This window comes from Sceloporus undulatus, chromosome 7, assembly GCF_019175285.1.
Source record: "Sceloporus undulatus isolate JIND9_A2432 ecotype Alabama chromosome 7, SceUnd_v1.1, whole genome shotgun sequence".
Taxonomy (NCBI): domain Eukaryota; kingdom Metazoa; phylum Chordata; class Lepidosauria; order Squamata; family Phrynosomatidae; genus Sceloporus; species Sceloporus undulatus.
The window spans coordinates 13534684-13560189 of record NC_056528.1 but is presented as its reverse complement, the minus strand read 5'-3'; the positions used below and the strand labels follow the sequence as shown (position 1 = coordinate 13560189).

At 44.5% G+C, this 25506-nt stretch overlaps 1 protein-coding gene across 3 annotated transcripts in view; it reads left to right on the top strand.

Moving 5' to 3' along the window:
• The window catches only part of ENG (endoglin), a 26269-nt gene extending 940 nt beyond the window's left edge, over positions 1-25329 (top strand). Inside the window, exons 2-15 of one of the 3 annotated variants that reach the window (XM_042478828.1) lie at positions 4590-4756; positions 9929-9994; positions 13698-13860; positions 14377-14542; positions 14773-14914; positions 15888-16065; positions 16272-16417; positions 17026-17178; positions 17594-17632; positions 18195-18308; positions 18703-18945; positions 19357-19426; positions 22215-22310; positions 23591-25329. In XM_042478828.1, the coding sequence (XP_042334762.1) occupies positions 4590-4756; positions 9929-9994; positions 13698-13860; positions 14377-14542; positions 14773-14914; positions 15888-16065; positions 16272-16417; positions 17026-17178; positions 17594-17632; positions 18195-18308; positions 18703-18945; positions 19357-19426; positions 22215-22310; positions 23591-23718 (1871 nt within the window). In that variant the 3' untranslated portion in view covers positions 23719-25329. Of the gene's footprint in view, positions 1-4589; positions 4757-9928; positions 10061-13697; positions 13861-14376; positions 14543-14772; positions 14915-15887; positions 16066-16271; positions 16418-17025; positions 17179-17593; positions 17633-18194; positions 18309-18702; positions 18946-19356; positions 19427-22214; positions 22311-23590 lie in introns of all 3 variants that reach the window. The other 2 variants (XM_042478827.1, XM_042478826.1) reach the window with 2 other exon arrangements.
• The last annotated feature ends 177 nt before the right edge of the window (positions 25330-25506 follow it).

The window sequence follows — 25506 nt, the reverse complement described above, 5'->3', positions numbered from 1 at the left end:
TTGTGATATATTTTCCAGAATTGTTATGCAATGGTCTTTGGACTAAGCAATAAACCATCTTTTATATAAGATTGTTTATTGCTTTAGTGCAAAGGCCATTGTAAACCATTCCTGGAATAGATCCAGTGAACTGATGGTTGAATGGTGAATCAACACACAGGTTGTTGTTATCGTCGTTGTCGTCGTCATCATCATCATCATCATCCAACCTGGGATAAAAGTCAAGAAAAACAATGACATTTTTCATTTGTTCCTAGAGATGTTTGTTGTCTCTGCTGCAATGGACTAACACTGACTAATGCAGACTCTTGTTAAAACAGCATTAAAGACATCTCTCTTCTGGGAGGGTTATCTAACCAATTTTAAATAATTTTAATTTTATGTGTACTACTATGAGCGTATTTTAATGGTTTGGTGGGAGTTAAAGTGGTGTCAAACTGGATTATTTCTGCACTGTGGATGCAGCCAGAAATCCCTCCATTATCCACTCAGAGAGTTTCCAAATTCTAGAGAGTTTGGGCTTTGCTCTCTTTGGCTGCATCCACACTGCAGAAATAACCCAGTTTGACACCACTTTAACTGCCATGGCTGAATGCTATGGGATTCTGGGTATCATAATTTGTCAGAGAGCTCTGGTGCCACAAGAAACAACAAATCCCAGGATCCCATAGCACAGGGACGTAGCCAAGGGGGGGGGGTTCTTGGGGTCTGGATCCCCCCCTTCCATTAGAAAAACGAATGGTGTGTGCTGCTGCACCGCCACACTCAAGCCCCATTATAATGGTGGCACTTAGTCTGGACCCCCCCCCCCCCTTCCTAAAATCCTAGCTACGTCCCTGCATAGCATGGAGCCATGACAGTTAAAGCGGTGTCAAACTGGATTATTTCTGCAGTGCAGATACAGCCAATGTGACAAAATCAGTTTCTGGTTTGAAAGATGCTGAGGAAGGATAATGCGGGGAAGTGATGGGGAAAAAGTTGTTCTTAGAGGAAACAGCTTTATTGCATTTATTTCTTTGTAGGGAGAGAAAAAGAGAGGAACCTATAGAGAGAAAAATGCAAGGTTGCAGATTTGGTTTCTCTTGACATTTTGGTTCTCAGGGAAAAAAAAGAAAGTGGAGGAAAGGGGAAAGTGAACTAAAAAAAAACCCAAAATGGCTTTAAAATATGTCAAGGAGATGAGGAATGGCTTTAGCAATGAGGATGAATTCTTCTCCCAAAGGAGCCATTTGATCAGGGCAAAGCAAGAGCAATAGCCTTTCCCCATGCATTTACAGTATATTCCCTTTTAAAAATACCACATCCCTATATTTGCACAACTACACACACGCACAACACATGGGTTAATAAAAACAATGATATAGGACAAGGGGGAAAAGCAACCGATAAAAAGGAATCTGGGAAAGTTTTCCACCCAGTTCTTGGTCATATTGCAAATAGAGACAAAAGGCAAAATCCAGATTTATTTCCACACATTGAGAGGTTGAAACTGATTTCTGCTTAAGGAAGCGAAGCAGGATCAGCCCCAGTTAGTACTTGGATGGGAGACCGCCAACGAATACTAATGCTGTCGGCTATAGTTCGAAGGAAGGAATTGGTGAAACTGGCTATTCCTTTCCTTAGAAAAACCCTATGAAATTTATGGGGCCGCCATAAATCGACCCACAGCTTAAAGGCACAATATACCCATCCTGAAAGAACAGACTGAATTGGACCAGAACTTGCATTTTGCATTTTGCGTTGTGTAAACTGCATTTTGCAAACTGCATTTTGCATTTTGGAACAAAAATAGCAAGATTGATAAACCAGCCGCATGTGAGTCAAAGCTCTCAATATAAGCAATGCTGTTATTGTAACAAGTTATTTATTTTGGCAATGAAGAGGATGCAATAAAGGTACCTTTCAAAAAGGATGCCAGAAATCAGAATAAAGTTACTTTATGGATGTATAAAGAGTAACTTTGTCTAACTTGAAAGGGTCACTTCTAAAGGGCATTTTGGAGGCGTTTGGACAATAAATTTGTCATGTATTCTTTACCATTCTCCCATCAATTCTGGTGTTTTAAAAGGAACTAAAATTGCAAAGAATACAATGCAACAAACAAGTTCCACCATTCTCCTATCAATTCTGGTGTTCAAAGAGTAACCAAAATGCAACCTATACATACAACTAGTAATTTCTACCATTCTCCTATCGATTCTGGTGTTTTAAAAGGAACTGAAATGCAAGATACAATGCAACTAGCCATTTCTCAGCATAAAAAGCATCAGCAACGAATTGCTGTTCAGTTGCTGTAACATGTTTGTTGTCGTCATGTGCCTTCAAGTCATTTCCAGCTAATGACTAGCATAAAGCGAACCTATTACATGGTTTTTGATTCCCTGCATGGCCATGAAACCCATGGGATGACTTTGGACAAGTCACACTCTCTCAGCCTCAAGGGAAGGCCATGGCAAACCTCCTCTGAACCAACCTTGCCCAGGATAGGTTCGCCTTAGGGTGGCCATAAGTCGGAAATCATGTGAAGGCACACAACACAACAACAAATTGGGTTGAAAAAGTGGGTTTGGAGCAAATTTCTGTAATAAAAGATCACCCTTTGCAAACAGCAACAGGGAGCAAAGCAGTGCGTGCGCATAGCAGCGAAAGGCTTATGGGACCTTTCTTAACCACCTTCTTGCTCAAACAACAGGCTAAACATCCATTTTTGTTGCAACCCATGAGATATGAGTGCCTTCCCACTGGTCCAAATGGCCTCTTGCCTGCCTCTATGATTTTATAGCATTGTATTTTAATTGTGGCTTGATGTATTTTAAATTTTCACATGTTGTACCCTGCCTCAAGCTTCAAGGAGAGACGGGAAAGAAAGAAAATGTATTATTATTATTATTATTATTATTATTATTATTATTATTAAAACCCAAGCCAGACTTAGTGTATATACTCATGTATAAGTCCAGGAACTTTAATCAAAAAATTGACCCTAAAAACGTGAGTCGACTTATCCATGGGTCAGTGTCCTATATATACTAATGTATACGTCAACACTTTAGTCAAAAAATTGACCCCAAAAATCTGAGATGACTTATCTGTGGGTCAATGTGATGTATGTACTTGTGTATAAGTCTAGCAATTGAAGTCAAAGAAATTGACCCAAAAAACCTGAGTCGACTTATTCATGGGTCAATGTACTGTATCTATTTATGTATAAGTCTAGAAACCTTAGTCAAATATTGACCCCCAAAAAACCCAGATTGACTCATCCATGGGTCAATGTACTGTATATAGTCATGGCTAAGTCTAGAACCTTTGGTCAAAAACCTGACTCCAAAAACCTGAAATGACTTATCCACGGGTCCATGTACAGTATCTACTCCTGTATAAGTCTAGAAATCTCGGTCCAAAATTGATCCAGAAAGTGAGTTGACTTATCCATAGGTTGGCGCATAATCTCCCTCCAACACAAGCAACTGGTGCCACGTGGTTTGGAAATGGCGCATTTGCCGCCGTCTCCGCCAGGCTGATCTAATCTCTTTGCTTTTGTGAAGGAGTCGCACTGAGATCTCCCTCGTGTTAAAGGCTGGAAGGGAGAGAGAGAGAGAGAGAGAGAGAGAGAGAGAGAGAGAGAAGGGCCTCCGAAATAACATAAACAGATAAAGCGTGTTTGCGACGTCTCTGCGGAGCCATGAGGCTTCGCTGTCTCGTCGTTGGCCTGGCGGTGCTTTTCCTAGACAGGCTCCTGGGCGAAGGGAAGGGTGATGCAGGCTGCGGAGGCCAGATAAGCCGGGGTTTGTCTTCCTCCTTGATGCGGCCGGCTGTGGGCCTGGCCTCGGTCGCTGTGGGGCGGAAATGCGGGACAATAGGTGGGCCGAGGACAACACGTCATGGAAGCCGCCCAGGCCGTGACCTCAAGCGTGAGGGACTCGGAAGAACCCGACGCATCCCGGCTTGGCTTTTCCTCCATCCTGCCAGGGAAAATTGGTCCTCTTGGGTGGCACACAAACATCCACAGACACACACTTTTTGGGATATGCCTTACAGTCCCAGTGCTTGCATCTTGCTTTTGGGCAGAATCTGGAAACTAAGGGTGCATCTGCACTGCAGAAATAACCCCATGTGACAACCACTTTAGCCACCATGACTCCATGCTATGGAGTTCCACGATTTGTAGTAGACTTGGGTATGCATTACACTCACAACAGCTGCATGTTGCTTTTGAGCAGAATCTGGATACTAGGGGTGCATCAGCATTGCAGAGGTAATCCCATTCAACACCACTTTAAACATCATGGCCCATGCTATGGGGATTTGTAGTAGATTTGGGTATGCATTACAGTCACAACAGCTGCATCTTGCTTTTGAGCAGAATCTGGAAACTAGGGCCGCATCTGCACTTTTGCATCCTTCATGCAGAAATCATGCTGTTATGTCTTAGTCTGCCCCAGCTCTCCGTTTCGTGCATGCTCAGAAACCATTTCAATGCTCTGCTCCAACCTTGACTACCAAAAGTCTAGCCTTGTCAAATGCCCTTCCTTCCTCCGGAGGAAGAAGTCCAAAATGGCTGACCTTGTGCTGCTTTCCTTTCCCAGGCCCAGTGAATGTCCCGGAGTGCACCCTTGAGCCACTCACCAAGGACCACGGTGTCAAAGTGTTTTACACAACCAGCAGAGTTGCAAATGGTTGCACCAGCCAAGGTCCCACGGATCCCAGTCTGGAAGTCCACCTTCTCTTCCTGCGGTTCAGCAGTCCCTCTGAGGTGAGCAGCTGGTTTTAAAAAAGCAAGAGTGGATAAATGACCACTCCAACTTTTTTTGTCCAGCCATCAAGGCTTGTTGTCGTAGTTGTTGTTGTTATGCGCCTTCAAGTCATTTCCGACTTGTGGCAACCCTAAAGCGAACTTCTCATGGTGTTTTCTTGGCAAGGTTTTTTCAGAGGAGGTTTAGCATTTGGGAAGTTTGGGAATCGAACCCCGTTCTCCAGAGTCATAGTCCAACACTCAAACCATTAATCTATGCTGGATCTCACACACACATGTGTGTATATATATATATATATATATTCCAAAAAGCAAGCGTTGATTTTGCCATTTTGCCATCCATGGCTTTTGGTGTCCAAAGTGGGTCCTGGAACCAAACCCCAGCAGATACCGAAAGGCCCACTGTATATTTAGCATCAACTACAGCTGTGCAGAATATGCCATTAAATTAAATAACACCAGTCTAAGGAGTTTATCACACTGGGGCTGATTTCAAAAGTAAAGAGAGTTTAAAGCGCATTTAAAACATCCGGCAAAAGAAGCGGCCATGGCGAGTTGTTGCACGAATGATTATCACACGCAATGGCGCAAATAAAGTGATATTGGAAATGCAACTGTTACTGAAATCCTGAAAATAAAAAGATGCATGTTAATGCTTCTGTGTGACCACTTTAAAGGCGGATTTTGTGTGAAATCAATTTTTTTCTGGGATATTCATGGGATAAACTCTCGATCTCCTTTGTGTGATAAACTCTTAACAAATGAAGCAAATATGTATACAGACATGTTTCAAGGCATAATTCTCGCTCTGAGATTCCTCTCCCTTGTCCTGAAGACCTGAAAAAAGGATCCAGACCCTAAGAATGAGGGTGAACTTGGAGACCTGGAATCCCTAGCATATCAATTCAATTTCTTTCTGTTCATTGCGTTTTCTCCATCTTTCGCTGCAAGTTGTGCGGATTTGCAATCAGAAAATAATGGAACCTTCTGTTCTGTGTTATCCCCTTGCTATTTAATAATATGATTTCTTCTTTAATTTGAAGGGTAGTTAAAAAGGATAAGGGGAGTTTAACTTAAGAGGATGCACGCCTGTGCTGACAACTTGCAGCAAAATTTACAGGCTGTTTCTTTCCTTTTCTGGGAGCTGTAACCTTGTAAATTTCTCTCTGCAGCTGCTTATTCCTTTAGAAGAAAGCCAGGCAGGCAGTTGCGGAGGAAGGAAAGGGAAATGTTTGCAGGCATGTGAGGAGGAATCTGTCACACATATACACACACAAATACACATACCGATGGAGCGCACAGCTGCTTTGGAAAACACAACAGATGCGGTCATGGGCGTTTTGCCCCGCCAGTTTTGGCAGGATCCCTTGCTAAACCTCATGAAATAGGAAGCAAAAAAAAAAAGAGCTGTACAGTATAGGGGACATTCCTGACCCCAGTGAGAATCCAAAAATATTCAGGCTTCCAAATATATCTGCAATTCTGTATTGCAATTTAAATAGTGGAACTTTATGCATACTTAGCTACATAGCAGAAACTTTAGGGAAACCTGCCTACTTAATTGCAAAGACGCAATTCAGAACATTTGCAAGAATGTCCTGATATGCATTAGGCTCTACTGATGTGCAGCCCTTGGCATCACTTTGTCTGGATGGGAATTGAGAGTGCCTGATGCGCATCAGTGCCCAATGTACATCTATCCCAATGTGCAAGGGTCTCAATGCACAACAATTGCTGACACAGAAGTTTATCACACAGGATGGATCCCATGCAGAAACTTGATTTAAAGGGTATACAGGCATGCTTCAAAAGCAGGTTGTTTTTCACACAACATTCGGGATTAACCCAAACAGAAATAACTCGCAGAAATGGTTTTTTTTTTTCAGATGATGTTTGCGTCAATGAGAAATAATGCTACATTAATCTGGACGTGAAGTCGACAAAACCCATTCCTTTCTACTACCCGGAATTAAAAATTGAGTGTGTGTTTGTCGATTTTGCATTCAGATTAATGCTGTGTTATTTCTCATTGATGCCAATGAGAAATCCTTGCAGATTTTAAAATCCTGTTTCTGCATGGCATTCAACCAATTTGTCTCTGTGTGATAAAGTCCATAGTAACATTACAGCAGACCCTTGTTGAATATAGATGTTGTGAAACTGCATGCCATATACACATAAATATACGTTGACCTCATATTTATGTGTGTGTGCGTGTGTGTGTGTGTGTCAAGGGCAGGTTTTGGGGCCAAAATGACGGATTTTTATATGACCCATGGGTAGGGTAAAACTTAGGGGCACTTAACAAAGGATAGAGCAAAGAAAAATGATGCCAAAACATGTACAAAATCCTGGCAGGCATCACTGTTTGTGCTCACCTTAAAGGCTGGATGGATGAGAGAGTAAAGGAGCACCAGCGGATGGTTCCTTTTGGGATAAGAGTTGAAACACACAGTCCTTATATCGACCTACAGATAAGTCAACCCAGGTTTTTCAGGTCAATAGTTTGATTAAAATTTCTAGACTTAAGTATATGCAGTAGTTGTGTCGCCAACAATCCTGCTCCCTTGAAATAATTCTTTTCCTTCCCTCTCCAAATTTCTAGCCCTGCCGAGAGTGAATTGTTGAAAATCCTGCGCAAAACCCACCTCTTCTTATTTGCGGAGTTCTCTTTCTTTCTCTTGGGAACGTTGCCTGCCCCTTTTCTTGGGATGCCCAAAGTGTATTTCTTATGGATGAAGTTTTTAAAGTTATTACAGTGCTGGGAATTTGGGGAGTGTAGGGGGAAAAACAAACATTGGGAGGATCCTTTATCCTGGAGACCATGTTCTTATTTTGTCCCCGAGTGTCGCTCTAATCTGGATGGCCAAAGTGGCCCTTGGAGAAAAGAAATAAACACAAAGTGCCCAGGGACAGACCAGGGTGCCGAGGGTTTTCGGTTTCCTCTTTAGCTTTGTTTTAAAGGCCTGGGTGTGATGTTTATACTCTTTATTGTGTGTGGTGTTGGAGAGGGAGACAGGGTGGCTGGGCCTTCATAGCATCAAGCCCTGAGCCGCTTTGCTTTCCATTGGGATTTAAAATAGGTTGGCACTTGGCAGAGACCGCCTGGGCAAGCGTTCCTTTGCAATATATGACTCTGTACATTTGTTGTGGGTCGTTTTGTGTTTCTTTGCTAGACAGGAGGGGGAAAAAAACCTTCCACCTAACCTTCCAAATTAAAATGTGTCTTTTGGAACTGCGTTCCAGGAAAGCTATTTTAGTACACAAGGGACACTTTTGTCATTTCCAATTGCGGAAGAGGCAAGCAGCTTTTCAGTTAAGGCTTGCTTCTTCAGCATTCAATATAACATTAATGCATAACACATATGCTACTGTTTTCATTATGGGCTTGGGAAATCCCAGGAAAGGGGTCCCATGAACTAATGGTAGTCTGTAAATCAGAATTTGGCCATGCTGATCCTGGAATCATAGAGTTGGAAGAGACCTCAAAGTCCATCCAGTCTCTTCTGCCATGCAGGAACTCACAACCAAAGCATTCCCGACAGATGGCCATAATAAATCTACCCATCTACTCCTTTGCCAGTAAATGGGATGGCGGCCAGAGGCTTGCGTTCCCTGTTTACAAACAAGGCGATGGCAAAGGGATCAGAATCTGGTTTTCAGGAGACGGCTTCTGATGTCACAACTGCGGCATTCAGACAACTGGCTCCTCGCCTCGACCCGGCAGCCGGGGAGGGAAGTTCTGGGCAAAGCCGGGCCGTCTCCAGCCTGAAAAGAATTACTGGAAGCCAGTTTCTATAAGCAGATCCTCGTGCCCAAGGGGGCCTGAAGAAAGCCTGCCGCCGCGGTGGAAGGCAGAAAACAATGGCTTCTGAAAAAAGGCCCTGGGTTAAAAATAGAAGCCAAGTCTCCGGTGGCGTAGGTCTGCGGGGACCCGGAAGGGTCCCACAGCCACCCTACAAGAGTCATGTTTACTTATGGGGCTGAATGCCGTTGGGAAAGAGAGCGCCACGTTATCGTGAGGCAGACCCAGGCCTCTCATATCATGCGTTTTGGGTTTCGCCACATGTTTGTTTTCTTCCCACTCCCCGGAAAATTGAGAGAGAATTGTTTTAGTGGTCGAAAACAGGGAGAGACAGGCATTAGGCATCATGCCATCCATCTTTGGGCACAGACAGTCATGCCATTCCAGTGTTTGCTGGTGGGGATGGAGTCTGTCTGAATCCATTCTGGTTTGGAGCCTGGACTCTGAATGACGTACCTGAAGTGCTGGACCCTATCTGCAGACGGTTGTTGTCGTTGTTAATAACATTGTTATTAACTCTGAGACTCATTGAAAGAAAGAAGTTGGCAGCATGAGCTTTTGTAGACTTCACTCTGCTTCCTCAGATGCATTCCTCCAAAAGCATCTGAGAAAATAGAGTTAAGGCTGCAAAAGCTCATGCTACCAACTTCTTTCTTTTGGTGTTTCTCAAAGGGGCTACAAGATCTCTCTATATACTGATTCTACAGACTAACACGGCTATATCTTTGAATTCTATTAACATTGTTAATAACGTTGTTGGTGGTAGTAATGTTAATTGCTGTCAAGTTGGTTCCAACTTGTGGCAACCTTATGCTTGAGAGACAGGGTGACCAGATGTCCTATCCACCTTGAATCCTATGCTGAGGAAAGGACATCAATCAATCAATCAATCAATCAATCAATCACCTCTCTTTCCCCCCAAGCATCAGAAGACGTACACTGCAATACAGTATAGGAAAGCTCATGCTACCAGCTTCTTTCTTTCCATTAGTCTCAAAGGTACATGCAACATCGATTCCCTCTTTTCCCCTATTGAGATGCATCTGCACTGTAGAAATAATACAGTTTGACACCACTTTAAGTGCTGTCCTTCCATCCTGTGGCATCCTGGGATTTGTACATTTCCACAGTCTCTAGCTTTCTCCGCCAAAGCGCGCTCGCCTGACAAAACTGCAGATCCCAGGATGGAGCCATGATACTTAAAGTTATGTCAAACTGCATTATTTCTACAGTGCAGATCCACCATTGCTGGCCATCTTCTCTGTAACGCCAAACATTTCCTGTGTCCTGTCCCATAAACCTCAATGCATCCCCTCTATTTTGAAAACCTTGACAACCTTCTTTTTTTCTGTCTCTTCCCCTTCCAGTTATTCAGCCTCCAGATCAACGTGAGCGCATCAGCAGAGAAAGCCAACCGAAGGTCCATGTTTGTGGTGAGCTCCAATGCATATGTCCACTTGACGGTCAATACAGAAGGTTGCCATCTTACCTTCATCACTGTGAGTACTAAGCCTGGCCTCAGGATGAGGGAGAGGAATTGAGGATAATGTATGTCAGCTCACTGGTTAAGTGAAGCAGCCGCTTCAGGTGGAAGATGGTAGGATGAGGCTACTGAGAAATGATTGGAAGGTGTTGGAGCATGGAGTGTGGCTGCCTTGAAGACCATCCATGGTCTTGGAGACCATTTGTGGTCTTGAAGACCATCACTAGTTGTTGTGCACCTTCAGGATGTTTCCAACTTATAGTGACCCTAAGGTTTCCTTGGCACATTTTTTCAGAGAGGGTTTGCCATAGCCATCCTCTGAGATGGAAGATGGTAAGTGAGGCCACAGAGAAATGATGGGTTCGAGGATGGAGCATGGCTGCCTTGACCACTGTCCATGGTCTTGATGACCATCACTAGTTCTTGTTGTGCACCTTCAAGTTGTTTCCAATTTATAGTGACCCTAAGTCAAACCATAGGGTTTTCTTGGCAAGTTTCTTGGCCATCCTCTGATACTGAGAGAGTGTGACTTGCCCAAGATCACCGCCATTAATAGGCATGGAAGGATATTCTCCATTTTCCACTTCCCAGTTGAAAAATGGGTCTCCTGACAGTGAAGATGCGTTCATTCTGCCATAGAGAGACAGCCTAAGTTTGGAAAGACAAGCTTCTATATGAAATTTCGAGCAGTTTCTTTCTTTCTTTCTTTCTTTCTTTCCTCATCTCTCATCTTTTTAAATCTTTCATTCCTTGCGTCTCGCCTTGTCTGGAATCTGGCAGTTCACAGCCCAAACCATCTGGAATAACTGGGAACTTGATTCCAGAGGAATTCTTGCTCATTCATTTCACAGCTGGACGAAATCTCCCAAATTCCAGTCCCTCCATTTCCATCAAGATGATAATAAACTAGAAGAGCTGAAGAGAGAGGCTGATTATTTTGGAGATATGAGATCCCTAAGGGCTCTCTGGTCTAAAAAAAGTGTGAGTTCTCACGCTATAATTCCTTGGGTTTTCTTGGTTGGTGTCTCCTCTACGTTCCTTTCTTTTGGGAACTATTTGTGGCAATTTTTTGGGTCTGCACTAAGGAGATAGATAGATAGATAGATAGATAGATAGATAGATAGATAGATAGACAGACAGACAGACAGACAGACAGACATGGGGCCAGTGAGATATCATGGTTTGTTAGGATAGGATCTGATCTCACTGGATAATTTACTACAGGAACAGTTACTTATCTCCAGGATATAATGTTCACAATAATGGTATATGTTTTGTTCAGACCTTCAGTTTTGTTGACACATATAAACTGTCTTTAGTAGGCTTTATTCCATCCATATATTTATTAGGACTATATAGTTCTCTATGGTACTTGTATTATGTATCCTCTGTTTTGTAGTATTACTACAATGTGGTTATTTATAATAATAGGGTCATTGTTGACAGTCGTTGAGTTGTGGTTTCGTCCCTTTGGGACGTTGTTGTAATAGAGTATTATGATATTGTTAGTTTCTTCCTAGCTATTTTTGTGTGTCAAGGTTCGCATCCCCACTTGGCCATCCATGCATTTTCCCAGCCTCCTTTTTCTAAAGCTCTCCAATTCGCCGGACATCATTGCATCCTGTAGCAGTGAGTGCCACGGTTTTAACCACAAACCTGTAAGACCACCAACCCAATGCTCTCCTTATGGAATAAATCCATTGCTATGCCATTCACCCAGCCTTTATTCCAAGGCAGGAGAGCTCACAATCCCCTTTGAAAGCGCATAACCCATCATCCTGCAACACGCGGCTTGTTTGCAAGTCCGTTTCCTCTGGCTGTGGATCTGAGTGACCGGCTAGTTTTGGTGACGCACAAAACTAAGAGGGGGGAAAAGTCTCCCATTTCCTCTGTTTGGAGTAAGGTCAGGCCTGGCGCTTGGCTCCAGCCTGTTCAGCCGAGTGGGCAAAGCTTTGTAGAGAAATACAAAATGCTTTTCCTATTTGTGTCTAATAATAATAATAAAAAATAATTTAAAAAGCCTGACAATGGAGTCAGGATGGGGCACTATCAGATCGAGCGTGGCACCACGGGTTTTGTGCCGGACCGGACGCCCTCTCCATTGGCATGGGCTCTCCATTCTCTGGCCAGGGAAGGGTCAAGAGGGCAAGCGGTGGTTTTGGTGGCCAAGATGATGACCAATGAGTAACACAAACCCCGTCCCTGGTTGTGTTGGTTGGCAAGGAAAGGGGGACCTACGGGCAGCAAGGATGATGGGCATCAGCCGCCAGGCCTTGGAAAACCCCCCGGTTCTGCCAAACTGATTCAGCTTTCCTTGTCAAACAGCCAGCTCCAAATCCTTCCTTCGGGGAAAACCCGAAAACACAAGAACAAAGTGTTTTGGGGAAAGGGAGGAGAAAGAACGTAAAGTGGGAACAGAGAAGGGCACATTTGAGCAGAAAATAGAGGAATATTTGGGAGATTTGCCAACATAGCGGAGCGGTTTGAGCATCGGAAACCAGGGTCCCAATCTCCGCTTGACCATGACAACGCATCTTGGGTCTCTCAAAGGAAGACCAAGGCTCTTAACAAGGCAATGACAAAACCTCCTCCAAACAAATCTTGCCAAGAAAACCCTTAGGGTCTCCATAAGTTGGAAACTACTTGAAGGCACACGATAAAAAAGATTTGTCGAAAGGAGTGGTCATAAGTTGGAAATGACTTGAAGGCACACGGCAACAAGAGTGGGAGAAAGCTGGCACCATTTTTTACTAGGAATGGAAGAAAATCTGATTCAGTTTGTCTTATTTTGTACTTTTCGGGCTCATAAGTGAACCAAAATGCTGCACTTTCCCAAAATCCTCACTTCTTGGTGTTGCTATAAACATCAACAGGCAACCTGAAGGCACATATTTGTTTTGCAAAGTATGACACAAGTTGCTCTTTGGAAATGTCGGAGGTTTGCCGCCAGCCTTTCAAAGGAGTTGCTCCTCCTGAGTTAGATCGATTGTTACTACGCCTGGCTTTTTCCAGATTCCTCAGCAGACAACAATAGGTTGTAAAATCACTTTGATCCTGGGAGAAGATTAGCTCTCCGGTTCTGCGTGGCCTCTCTTTTTCTTTTATTCCTATATTCCCATTGCAGAGGTGACCATGGGGTAAAAAAAAGTCCGCTTGCACTCCCCTTTTCCATAACTTGTGGGTCAGAAAGTGTATAAATAAATGCTCCAAAGTGTAGCTGATAGAAGTCGCTACGTGGCCCAGCTCTTCCCTTGTCGTGCCAGCAATGCTTTCCTGTTTCCTCCTTGGATACGCAAATCCTTTAAACTCTGGCTCATGTCCCTGGATGGCCTTCATTGCAAAGCAGGGACATACCTGCCTCCGACTATCCAATTTGGCAGGGATAATCTGGATTAATCCTCTGCCTTCCCACTTTTTCAGTCTCGGTTTCTCTTTCTTCCTCCCGCTTTCCTCTGCTTTCTCCAATTGCTGCAAGCTGAGTGCAAAATGTGAAAAACAATCTTGCAGTCAGTTTAACAGAATCTGGCCAGGTTGCTTACCTGTAACTGTATTTCTTCATATGGTCATCTGCAAATTCACACAAATGGGTTATATCTGCACCTGTGGGGCCTTTGCAAGTTGTTCCTGTTTTGACTCTTCTGTTTCTTTGACAGACGACCAGATGCATGGTTCAAGGAGCCAACATTGAAACCCAGCAAACCAACCTGTCTTCCTCCAGTGAGGAGCTTCTGCAACAGACGAAAAAGGACCACGGAGGCATCTCCTCCTTTGCAGAGTTAGAAAACCCTCGGCAGATCCATTTTCATCTGGATGGAGGTCAGTGCCATTAAGATGGCGTCTCTTCCTCAAAGTGGGGTAGGAGTAACGAGGGTGGAAAAATTTAATCGCTCCAGATACTGTTGGACATCAGGTCCCATAATCCCATCATTACTCTAAAGGCACCAGATCCAACATAGGACCCAAGTTGGCAATTGGGTTTCACTCATTGATTAAGTTTGAATTTATTTTCCATTCATTGACTAATTGGGTTTCATTCATTGATTTTGAATTTGGTTAGGATTAGAACTGGGCCAAAGGAGACCCTTGAAGCCCCAAAGTTTGGTCCTTGGGACCCCAAAGTGTGGCTCGTCCCAATGTCCCAAAAGCCTCCAGGACTCAATTTAAAACAAACCTCATCCAATGAGAAGTAGTAGTAGTAATAAATCCAAGCGGTTGCTGTGGCTATTTGGCTGAGCCCATCTGGGCTGGAGGGGTCATGAGTGAATCTGGTGGTTCTTCTGTGTTTCTTCTGGGATGGTTTTCCTGCAATGATGGTTCTTCTGTGCTTTCCAGAACCCAGCTCCAACCAAGATTGCGTCCCTGAGAAGAATTTCAATGCCGATCCCTACCTAGAGTTTGAAGTTGCCTCCGACAACGTCAAGGGCTGTCCGTCGTCTAGTGGGAACCCACAGAAAGAAGCTCACATCGTATGGCTCCAGCAAGATCCTCAAGGCTCCAGGTCTTTTGCTTATGTTGACTCCGAAAACCAGTGGATGTTAAGCTTCCATCTTAAAAACTAGACGAACCACTGAATGTTAAGCTTTCATCTTAAAAACTAGATGAACCAGTGGATTATTTTGCAGGGAAGGGTTTCATCTGAACTATATTGATCTGTTTGAATGGCATATATGGGCTGCTAACTCTGCTCAGCTCTGGACCTGACCCACCCTCCTTGGCTTTGTTTTTCAGCCCCCAATCAGTAGATCTGAACATCGAACAGAACTGCGATGAAGGAGAACCGGAGAACCAGCTGCCCACACTCCTGGTGCTTAAAAGCCACACTGGTGTGACGTGGAACATTGGACAGATGTTTGATTCCTTGAAATTCTTGGTAAGAGACAGAAACATCACTGATGTCTTCTGTAGGTGGTAAAATTCAAACATATAGCCATGTGAGTCTGGAAAATCAGTATGCAAAGGGATCTTGCAGCACCTTTGAGAGTAACTGAAAGGAAGAAGTTGGTAGTACAACTACTACAAGATCTGATAAAATGGACTGAAGTCTGTAAAAGCTCATGCTGCCAAGGTGCCACAAGATCCTTTTGCATACTGCTCTTCCATAGGCGGCGGCGGTAGTGATTGTTGTGTTTGTTGGCCAAGATGGTTGTGTTTGTTGGTTAGGACAAATACTGTACCACCCAACTGGCAAATGCCCTTGTGGCATTTTGTAGTCAATGGAATTACTGCGTATCTGCAATTTTGCAGAGAAGACTCCGCTCTGGCCATCGTCAGTTGGACATCCCTGTTCGAAATTGTCCAAAATGGTCAACCCTCATGCATAGGGCAATGGACTGCTGCATACGTCACCCACAGGATTCTGTCCATTGTGTGTTTGTGGAACACTTCAATGACAATTTTTACCAGACAATCTTGCAGAAAACAGGAGAAGTCCCATTTTGATGAGGCTGCAGGAATGGCTGCTGTTCTGGAGCTGGGACGTATGTTGGTGCACCCATGAAAACTCAATTTATGGCGTTGGGCAAGTCACACTCTCTCAGGGGAAGGGAATGGCCATCCCTCCCTGAAAAAACTTGCCAATAAAACCCAGGGAGAGGTCCGCCTTTGGGTTGCCAAAAGCAAGAGAGGATTTGAAGGCACAGAACAACAACAACAAGCCATTGGACTCACCTGTTAGTTAGAGCTTTTGCTGCTCTGTGGAGCACCTGCCATTGATAAAGGGTTCAGACAAATCATGCTTTTTGTCCTGGTGTGTTAGAATGTGAGTTGTTGGAATATCTGCTTTAAAAGTGCAGGGACCGTCTACCTTCTCCTCCATGAATTTTGGCTTTCTTTTCCTCCTGGAGGTATCAGGGAAATACACGATGAAGAAATTTGGGGCTGTGCAAATGCCAGGTGTAGACTTGCCAGACAGCAAAGAAGGCTTGCTTGCAGAGTCCCGGAGCAAGGAGTTTGCATTTGTGGCTTCTTATACGGAAATCACGTCTGCCAAAAGCATCACCTTGAAGTTGGAGAGGGTTTGCGGTGAGTCTCCTCATTTTCAAGTTGCAAAGAGGGGAGTTGGCATGTAGCTTCCATCTCACCCTTTGATGGATGGTACCAAGTGAATGTTGGCTCTTTGGGTGAAAGAGAGAGTAGGAAACTAATCTAAGCTTCGCCAAGGCGAGATATGGCATCAAAGCTTGGCAAGAGGTTGTTTTAAGACTTCAATTTTCCAATGCTCACTTTAGGAAGACAGGCAACACCGGTGACAGAGAAACCACAAATGGAGGGGGTCAGCTTGGAAAGCTTCATGCAAGGCCTGATAACAACTTGGAAGCCATGGAGGTGTTTGGACAGCGGCATCGAGATCACCTTGGCAAAGGACTACTTGAGGGTGAGTAAACCAGTTGTTGGAGGAACAAGAGAGAGCATCCTCCAGAGTCTTGCAGAGAAAATACAAGTCAAGAACAGGCTTTCCAGCTCTGGAGGATATCAGGCTCCAAACCTGAAACCTACTAGAGTCATCCATCCATCCCTTTATTTATATCCCACCTTTCTCCCAGAGTCAGACTCAAGGCAGTTTAGACAAAGGTGGAAAATTGCAATAAAACACATATACGGTGGGCCTTCCATATTAGCTGGGATTAAGTAAATACACAAGAAACCAAATGCAGAATAAATAAAACCACAGTGTAGAAACCTTCGGCTGCAAACCCATTTTGCAGCCAAAACGGTGTGACAGCCTGATCCTATCCATTTTTATTGCCAATTATTTAACATCCCAAACGTTGGTGGCAGGTAAGAAAAAATGTCACAAGATGACAGAGTGGTGGAGGAACCATGCAACACTTCTTTCACTCTTTTGCACGTGTCGCCTACCCAGATGTTCCAACTCAACCACTGAACATCTGGCCTTGGTGAAAGAGAAAGATGTTAGACGTACCCTTCCTCGTTCTTTTTCGCACTCATCATCCCGCTGTTTTCCTTGTCTGCCTTTCTCAGCAGGCCTTGTTCGAAAATGTCACCAAAGTCACGGACGTCACGCTACAGGACCGCAGCTGCAAGGCGACGGACAACAACACCCATTTCATCCTGAGAAGCAAACTGAGGGAGTGTAGCACTTATTTGGAGAGGGACGTTGTTGTAAAGAATCAGGTCAGCTCACAACGGCTTTGCACGCTTCAAGTGCCCCTTCCGCCCCATTTAGTAATTACAAAAATAGTAATAATGCCCCCTTATTGGTTTGTGTATGTGTTCCGCTTTTCCTTCAAGGAGCTCAAGGTATCCATAGTTTGCATTGCCTGCTCCATCCTTATTTTGACAGCCAGCGTTTTTTGGCTTCTGTTATGAATGAGGCACCAAAATTGCTTTGGGTTTTATTCTATAAAGGCCTAGATTTGGTCGATGGGGGTCTCATTCCTCCATGCTTTCCCTCTATGGACATTTTTGGGGATCTCAGAACTTTCCGCCTTCACCAAAATGATCATTCATGGAGCAAATCTATATGTAACCTCATTTGTGGATATACACCAAATGCTTACCTCTTGTTTCTTTTCTCTTTTCATTTCAGCTGGTCTTCAGTCTCCATTTGCTTCCAGGTGAAATCATGGTAAGAACAGAGAGATTGTCCTCCTGAAAACCTAATAATCCATGTTGTTAGTTTCTGTAGTAGTGCGGCATCAATGTTCATTAATTCTATTAAACCTTCAAAAACATGGGTTTTTTTTTAGTTTTGAGAAATCCTGGGATGCAAAGAATCCTGGACTGACAAGAATCTTTGCAACTTATTCCACACGAAGTTTGCATGCAGTTGATTTTGCGCATAAAACAGCACTTTTCTATCCAAGAAGTAGCTTTTTGCACAGGAAATAATATGTCTGCATGGAATTATTTTCTGGGCAGAAAAAGTGGCTTCCTACACGGAACAAGCTGCAATTTCACAAGTTCGCATGAGACCCTTTTTCTGTACAGAAAATAATTTTACTCCGTTGGTGGTTATTTAAGGCATGAGGCACCGATACAGGATCTCAGCCTTAGGAATTGAGTATTACCAAGCATTTGGCAACCTCTTAATTGGGGGTTGCCATCAGCTATCCCAATATAAATGTTAAATGGAAAGACATTCTGCTGAGGTATGCCTACCTGATGTCTCTGTTTTGCTTCTGCCACAGGTGCCATTTGAATGTGACCTCCCTGAGAAGGTCTTTCTCCAACTATATCCCTCGCCAGACTTCGGATCAGAACCCACCACAGTTGTAGAAGTCAACAAAGCCACCTACGTCCAGGTATCCCCATTGACCTCCATAGTTTTAGTGGCAGGAGAGTAACTGTCAAGAAACTGGGGCTGACATCAAGATTCCTTGGTTTAGTTACAATAAGGATACTGGGACAACCAGATCTTGCAATCCCTGCATCTGCACTGCAGAATCAATGCAGTTTGACACTGCTTTAACTGCCATGGCTCCATGCTATGGAAATTTGGAGATCTATCGTCTTGTAAGACATTTAGCCATCTCTGTTACAAAGCTTTGATGCCACAACAAACTACAACTTTCACGATACCTTATGATAGAGCCATAGCAGCATCAAAGCGCATTATTTCTGCAAGGCAGGTGCAGCCCCAGCTTGACCCTGTATAGAGCAAATAATATGACTTCTCCCCTCTGCCTTTCTGAATAGGTGCAATTCCGGACAACGGACCTGAGGGCTCAACTGCAAATCGAAGACTGTTCTCTCCAAACGGCTGACAAAACATCCTCCCAGTTGCTGATCGGCGGTGGGAAACCACTAAGTTATTCTGCTACGTTCTTGGACTCTCCCAGTTCGACCATTAGCCGCTTCAGTTTTGTCTACAAGTCTGGAGAAGAGCAATGGGCAGCGTCTCCGGCGACACTCCTTTGCAAGTTGCATCTGCACAGCCAGGTGAGAGGTTTTGCAGTTCCCTTTGGCACACTCTCTCAGCCTCAGCGGGCCGAGTTGTATTCGAAATGCCGCCCCTTTGCTGCCCATTGAGATCCAGTTCAAATGTGCAGCACCTTAAGCATGTGCTGAGCATATTTGTTGTTGTTGTTAGCTGCCTTCAAGACATTTTTGACTTATGGCAACTCTATCGTGGAGTTTTCTTGGCAAGCTTTGTTCAGAGGTATTTTGATGTTGCCTTCCCCTGAAGCCAAGTGTGTGACTTGCCAAAGGTCACCCAATGGGTTTCCATAGCCAAGCCAGGAATCGAACCCTGGTCTCCAGAGTCATAGTCCAACATGGCGGCTTAGTTGCTGCATAATGCATACTTCCCTAACAAACCCTTCAGTTTTGAAACCCACTTCTCTTTTCCAGCTACATGGCGATCATTACAATGAAACCTCTTTAGAAATGACGTTCAAAACCTCCAGTACTCCATCCCACAGTGAGTCAACAACTTTTATATATTTAATATACGAGGAACTTACTGTACTGACTCATATTAGGTAGAGTTTATTCTGTTGAATGCAAGTTTCCTCAACTGGTTTAAGGAATCCTTCAAGTTCTTTCAAGCTCCAAATGCAAGATTCGCTGGGAACTTTGTTTCATGCACAAAACTGCTAAGAATGTTGTGCATAAAACTTATGTTCAGGCTATGTGTATAAGGTGTATACAGAACATAAATGCATTTAGTGTTTAGACGTGAGTCCCATCTCCTCTAAGCATTTGCCTTTTGTCTCCATCTCCTCTCTTAGCTTAGACTTCCTTTCGTTCCCATTCCCCACCACAATAACCCACACACTCACACATACACAACTGTATGGCTTGATGCCATTGCTATGGCAGTGCGATTGTCGCCTCTCCATGGTGACAGCTGGGCCGGCGCTGCAGATGGCAGGCAAGGCGCAACTTTCCGGAAAGTGTGCACCATGACCTTTGCTAAGCAACGTAGCACACCGAGCTGCGGCTGTTGTGTGTGTTTATGTGTGTCTGTGTAAGAGTTGTGCGGCCAAAGGAAGCTGTGGTGGGATGTGAGCCAGAGCCAATGTCAACAGGCGCCATAAAGGGATATGGTCACACTTGGATAATGGAGATGGGGAGGGGGAAAGCGTTCTTTGACGCATCTTACTGACAGCCCCAGACAAAGGACAGTTTCTCCCCATTTCCTCCTCCGAAGATACGAGGGCCATCTGCAATGACTCCTGCCCGCCCAGGACACATCAGTGCATCTGGAGGAGGCTGGCCAGAGGTCTGGGGAACTTCAGGCAGATGATAAAGGGGAAAGCAGGAGGAAATGAGCATCACCATAAAGGATGTACAAGAGATAAGATGTCTCCTTGAGGCCAACGGAGAGGAGATGCCATCTCCAAGTGCATTGTCCAGAGGGGCCTCTTTGTCTCATAGTCTTTTATAATAGATTGATAGATAGAAAGAATGAAAGTTAGTTGGTGGTGGTATGTGCCTTCAAGTTGTTTCCAACTTATGGCAACACTAAAGTGAACCCATCATAAGGTCTTCTTGACATGTTTCTTCCAAGGGGATTTGCCATGGCCATCCTCTGAGGCTGAGAGAGTGTGACTTGCCCAGGGACACAGCTGAGCTGGGATTCAAACCCTGGTCTCTAGAATCCTGTTCCCCCATGCTGGCTACTCATATATATGAGTCTGTCTTCTTCATTAATAACTTTTGCCATCTTGACCACGTTCTGGTTTTTCATCCGGGAAAAATGTTGGCAGATAGGAGAAAGGGTTCTGAAATATTCCTGAGGCTGCTAGGTTTGGAGAGCAGATTTCCTCCCTGTTTTTGGTTTCGGCTTTATGGAAACCCACAGTATTTCTGTTGCAAAAGTTGTCCCAGGGCAGCAAATTGCTCTTCCGCTTTCGTCGCCACAATGGCATCCCTGTTGGAAAGCCGTTTTTGTCCCAAACTCCCCAGCGAAGGCGAAGTGTGGCCCTCCTTCCTCAGCCTCCTTTGCCAAGCGCCATTAATGGATGGTTTCCGTCCTTCCGGATACCTGGCTTCCCTCCTTCCTGCCTCTGTTTTGGCCGTCTCCCTCAGGACGGCAAGATAACAAAGCAAGGAAAGACTTTTGACACGAACCCAGGCCCAGGGAGGATTCATGCGGCACATCGCACACGTTGGTGGGGGTTTCAATCGACCCTCTGTCGTGTTGGTTTGCTTTGCAATGCCTTGTAGGCACCAGGTGGCTTGGCCATGCAAGCTTAGGGAAATATAGTTTCTGCTGGCTTTTCAGGACTCTTCCACATCGGTCTAAAGAAGTGCCGGTTCTCTGGATAAAGTGCCTTAGGTTTTGCCGGTGTTTAACCAGTTGTTGTTGCTTCCATTTCCACATATTCTTTTGGAATAGGGTACTGTATACTTATCTCCAACTGCAAGTATTTATCAGGGATAATTCTAATTAATCTGATTAATTGAAGTCATCGCAGAGTAGATTTCAGCTGAACATTAGAAACAACTTTTTGACAGCAAGAGCAGCGTGACAATAGAACAAATACTATAGAGAGATGATGGGGTTTCCTCTTCTGGCTGGACATGTTCAAAAAGACGCTGGACACCTCCCTGTTGGAGATGCTTTACCTCATGATTCCCAAACTTTGGTCCGCCAGGTGTTTTGGACTTCAGCTCCCAAAAGCCTCAGCCAGTTTGGCCAAGAGTTAGGAATATTGGGAGCTGAAGTCCAAAACATAAGGAAGACTAAAGTTTGGGAACTACTGCAAATCCTGCATTGAGCAGAAAGTTGAACTCTATGGCCCATGAGCCCCCTTCCAGTTCTGTGATTCTAATCTTCTGCAGTCCTCCTTTTTAGCTGCTTTTAAAATGTCCCAGTTTCTTTCTCCTCCTTGCACTTTCCCCCTTTTTTCATCAATTGCTGCAAACTGAATTAAAAGTGCCAAAGTACTTTGCACCCATTTGACACAAGACTGGGGAAAAGAGAGAATGGAGTGGGATTTCCCCCTTCCCAGTAGATTCAAGCAAAAGCAAACTGCTGCAACCTCTCCAAGTTTGTATGTTCTTCCTCATTCATGTCTGCTACCATTCTGATGTTGCTTGGCCACATGTGTTCTGGTTTTCAATTTTGGAGAGTATGCTGATGCCCATTGGGATGGAGGACAGGGTCATGATAGGTGGTGCCCACAAGTGAAGAGAAGATGGCTGGTGAATATGAGCAAAAGTACACTCTTAACTGTTGGTTTTCTCTTGTGCATATCAAGGCCTAGGAATTGGGACTGTGCTGGGGATAACCTTTGGCGCCTTCTTGATCGGAGTCCTGCTCACTGCAGCATTGTGGTACATCTACTCACACACCCGTAAGTACTGGCGCCTCTGAGACATGGCATTTCTTTCTGCATCACACTTAAAGATGAGTCTGGGAAGAAGAGGGAGGCAGAAACAGACACGTGTGTACTCAGATTTGGGCTAAAAAGACCAGAATCCTGGTGTTGTCTCAACTGGAGTTGATCCATTAAATCAACTCTTGGGTGGTGAACCAGTCCTTTGGACACTTGCATGGATTCACCAGGTGTACTTTAGTTGGGATGAACCCAAACTTTGGTCCTCCTGGTATTTTGGCCCTAGACAACTTGGCCATCAGTCAGGGATTCTGGGAGCTGAAGTCCAAAATATCTGGAGGACCAAAGTTTGGGAAGTACTGGGATGAACAGTAACACTCTGGATGTAATCTGAGATCTGGCTTTGCTCTTCCAAGACGGATGTTTCAAAGCAGTGGTTCTCCTCATCCAACCCTTTGAATTTTGGGGATTCCCAGCATCGCTGATCATTGGCCCCGCTGGCTGGGGTTTTCTGGGAGTTAGTGTCCAAATCAAACTGCAGGAGCAAAGGTTGGAAACCACGGAGAGCAAGGACCTAGGTAACTGCTTACACCAAGTCAAAACACTCTTGGTCCATCTTTTCTACATGAAGGACGGGGACCATGTGCATCTTATGCACATGCAGCTCCCATCATTCCTTACCATTGGCTGTGTGGGTAAGGGCTGATGGGAGTTGCAGTCTAACAACATGCGGAGAACCATGTGTTCTCCATCCTTTCTCTGTATGACCTGCAGCAGTTCTTTGGAGTTCCTGGAAGTATTTTTTCTCATCTCTGCCTTGGGAAACCCAAGACCAAAAGTGGGACTTTCTATGTGGAAAGCATGCCCTAAGTCCCAGTGGCTATGGGGCAAACATACCCAGCATCCTCAGCATCTTTGCCCTACCAAAATCCTTCACTCCCTTCCCACCTAGTTCCCAAATCAACATCCCAGTCTGTTTGCAGCTGGAGCACATTGGGTTTTATATATATCTGGGAAAGAGCCAAAGAAAACCTCCATCTTTATCTCCCTTTCCGATTGGTTTGGCCAGACTTAGGCCCCTGGGGAATGAAGGCTCTGGTTTTCTCTCTGTTCGAAAGAGGAAAGCCATTGCTGTGAACGAGGGGGAAAATCGGGGTTTATCTCCATAGTGAGGCAGGGTCAGGAAATGCCACCATGCGCTTTCGTTTGGCTTGTCAACCCATGATCCAGAGCAGCTGTGCAAAATCTCCCACTTTCCGCTCAACTGTTTCCCGTTTTTATTTTTTCCTCCCCGTAAGACATTCCAGGCCCGATGGCGAAAATGCAGCCGGTCGCGGAAAACCCGCCGGCTTCGGAGAGCAGCAGCACCAACCACAGCATCGGCAGCACACAGAGCACCCCATGCTCCACCAGCAGCATGGCATAGCAGCCCCCGAAGCAAAGGGACCCTATTGATGCCACCTTGGGGAGCGCAGACAAGGGGAAGTCTTCCTGCTTGGACTCAGGTGGACTGTTACTGTAAGAGGGTATTTGAAACACACACAAAAACCCCACACATTCCCCTACACACTATGCTCCTAGTTTTCAAAGGAGTGACTGTTTTAGCTGGCACTTTAAAGGCAACTTTGTGGATAACCATCTGGATCTCGAAAGCTTGTTCATCATCCAGATCTCCAAAGAAGCAGAGCATCCTATCGTCTTTTTCTTCATCCAGATCTGCCGAGAAGCTGAACATCCTACCATCTTGTTCATCATCCATTATCTCCAGAGAAGCAGAACATGCTACCAAGTTGTTCATCATCACCACCATTGTTTGGATAGATTGCCCATGCCATGTTCTCTTTGGAGAGTTAGCACAGCTAGTTGTGAGATTGCAAGCACAACTCTGGACGGTAGTACCCTTCTGGGAAGATTCGTGTCCTGTGCTTTTCTGAAATGAAGTTGAACACATAAACATCCCCCCCAAAAATGCAGTACAAGGACATTTTAGAGGCCAAAAGGAGCAAGCCATTGCCAAAAAAAGGTGAAACAAAAAACCTTTCAGGGAGAGAGAGAAGGCAGTGCTTTGTCCCACTAGTTGCAAAACCAAAGGAAGGGAGTTTGGACCTTGTCTGTTCCAAAATACTTATTACTGTACTTATATAAATAGTTATACATAGAATGTATTTTGTATCTTGTGTATACAGGGGAATAATGCTGCGTCTACTCAGTGATATGTTTTCTGACAATCGGATCTAGGGCAATAGGAGATGTGACTTCTGTAACATGACAAAATCCTATGTGTTTGACTCTATCCAAGCCATAAATTCCTGGGTGGTCATTTGGTCTTGTAGGAAGCAAAACTGTATGGCGCTTTTGGTGGGAATCAATGGGGCAAGAAAGGGAAGAAAGTGTCATAGACTCAATTGCATCACAAAAATCCACATCCAACATAATTTGAACGCTAAGCCTCCATTGATTCATGGAGTTGTGAATGGTGGGCTATGTATGACTCTGGAGACCAGGGTTTGAATCCTTGCTCAGCCATGGAAACCCAATGGGTGACCCTAGGCAAGTCACACTCTCTCAGCCTTAGAGGAAGGCCATGGTAAACCTCCAAGAAAACCCAATGATAGGCTCACCATAGTTGACTTGAAGGCACATAACATCAACAACACCAACACAATAGAAGCCAATGGGCTTATGGCAGGCATTCAGTCCCTGGTCTGAGTAGGCTACTTATTGGGAGAGTAAACATGAGATGCCAGTTATGGTTAAGAAACCAGACCTATCCAGAGTTCAAAAATCCCACCTTGTGAAAATGATCGTATGGATCGGATCCAATGAAGCCCAAGAACTTGGCCACCTTTGCTCAAAACAATGGAAAAACTCCCATTTCAAGGATGCGGACCAAGATGCCCTTCCTTAACCAACCTCAAGAGATACCTCCCCACCAATGAGTCACACCTGTTTTGATCTGTAAATATATATGTATTTTTTGTACTGAACCAACTGTAACCTCAGTTATTGTATAAAATATATTATGTGTCAGACTTAACATTGTTGAGTCGTCTTTTGTAAAGCCAAGGGCCAAACGCTGCCGATCTTTTCAATGTGGTATCAATCGCCAATCCAAGTAGCCCCGAAGTCCTGGATTAAACTATTATATAGATGTTATGGATAAAAAGGCTCACATGAAAACAATAAATTTGTAGTTTAACACAGCATCCCTTGC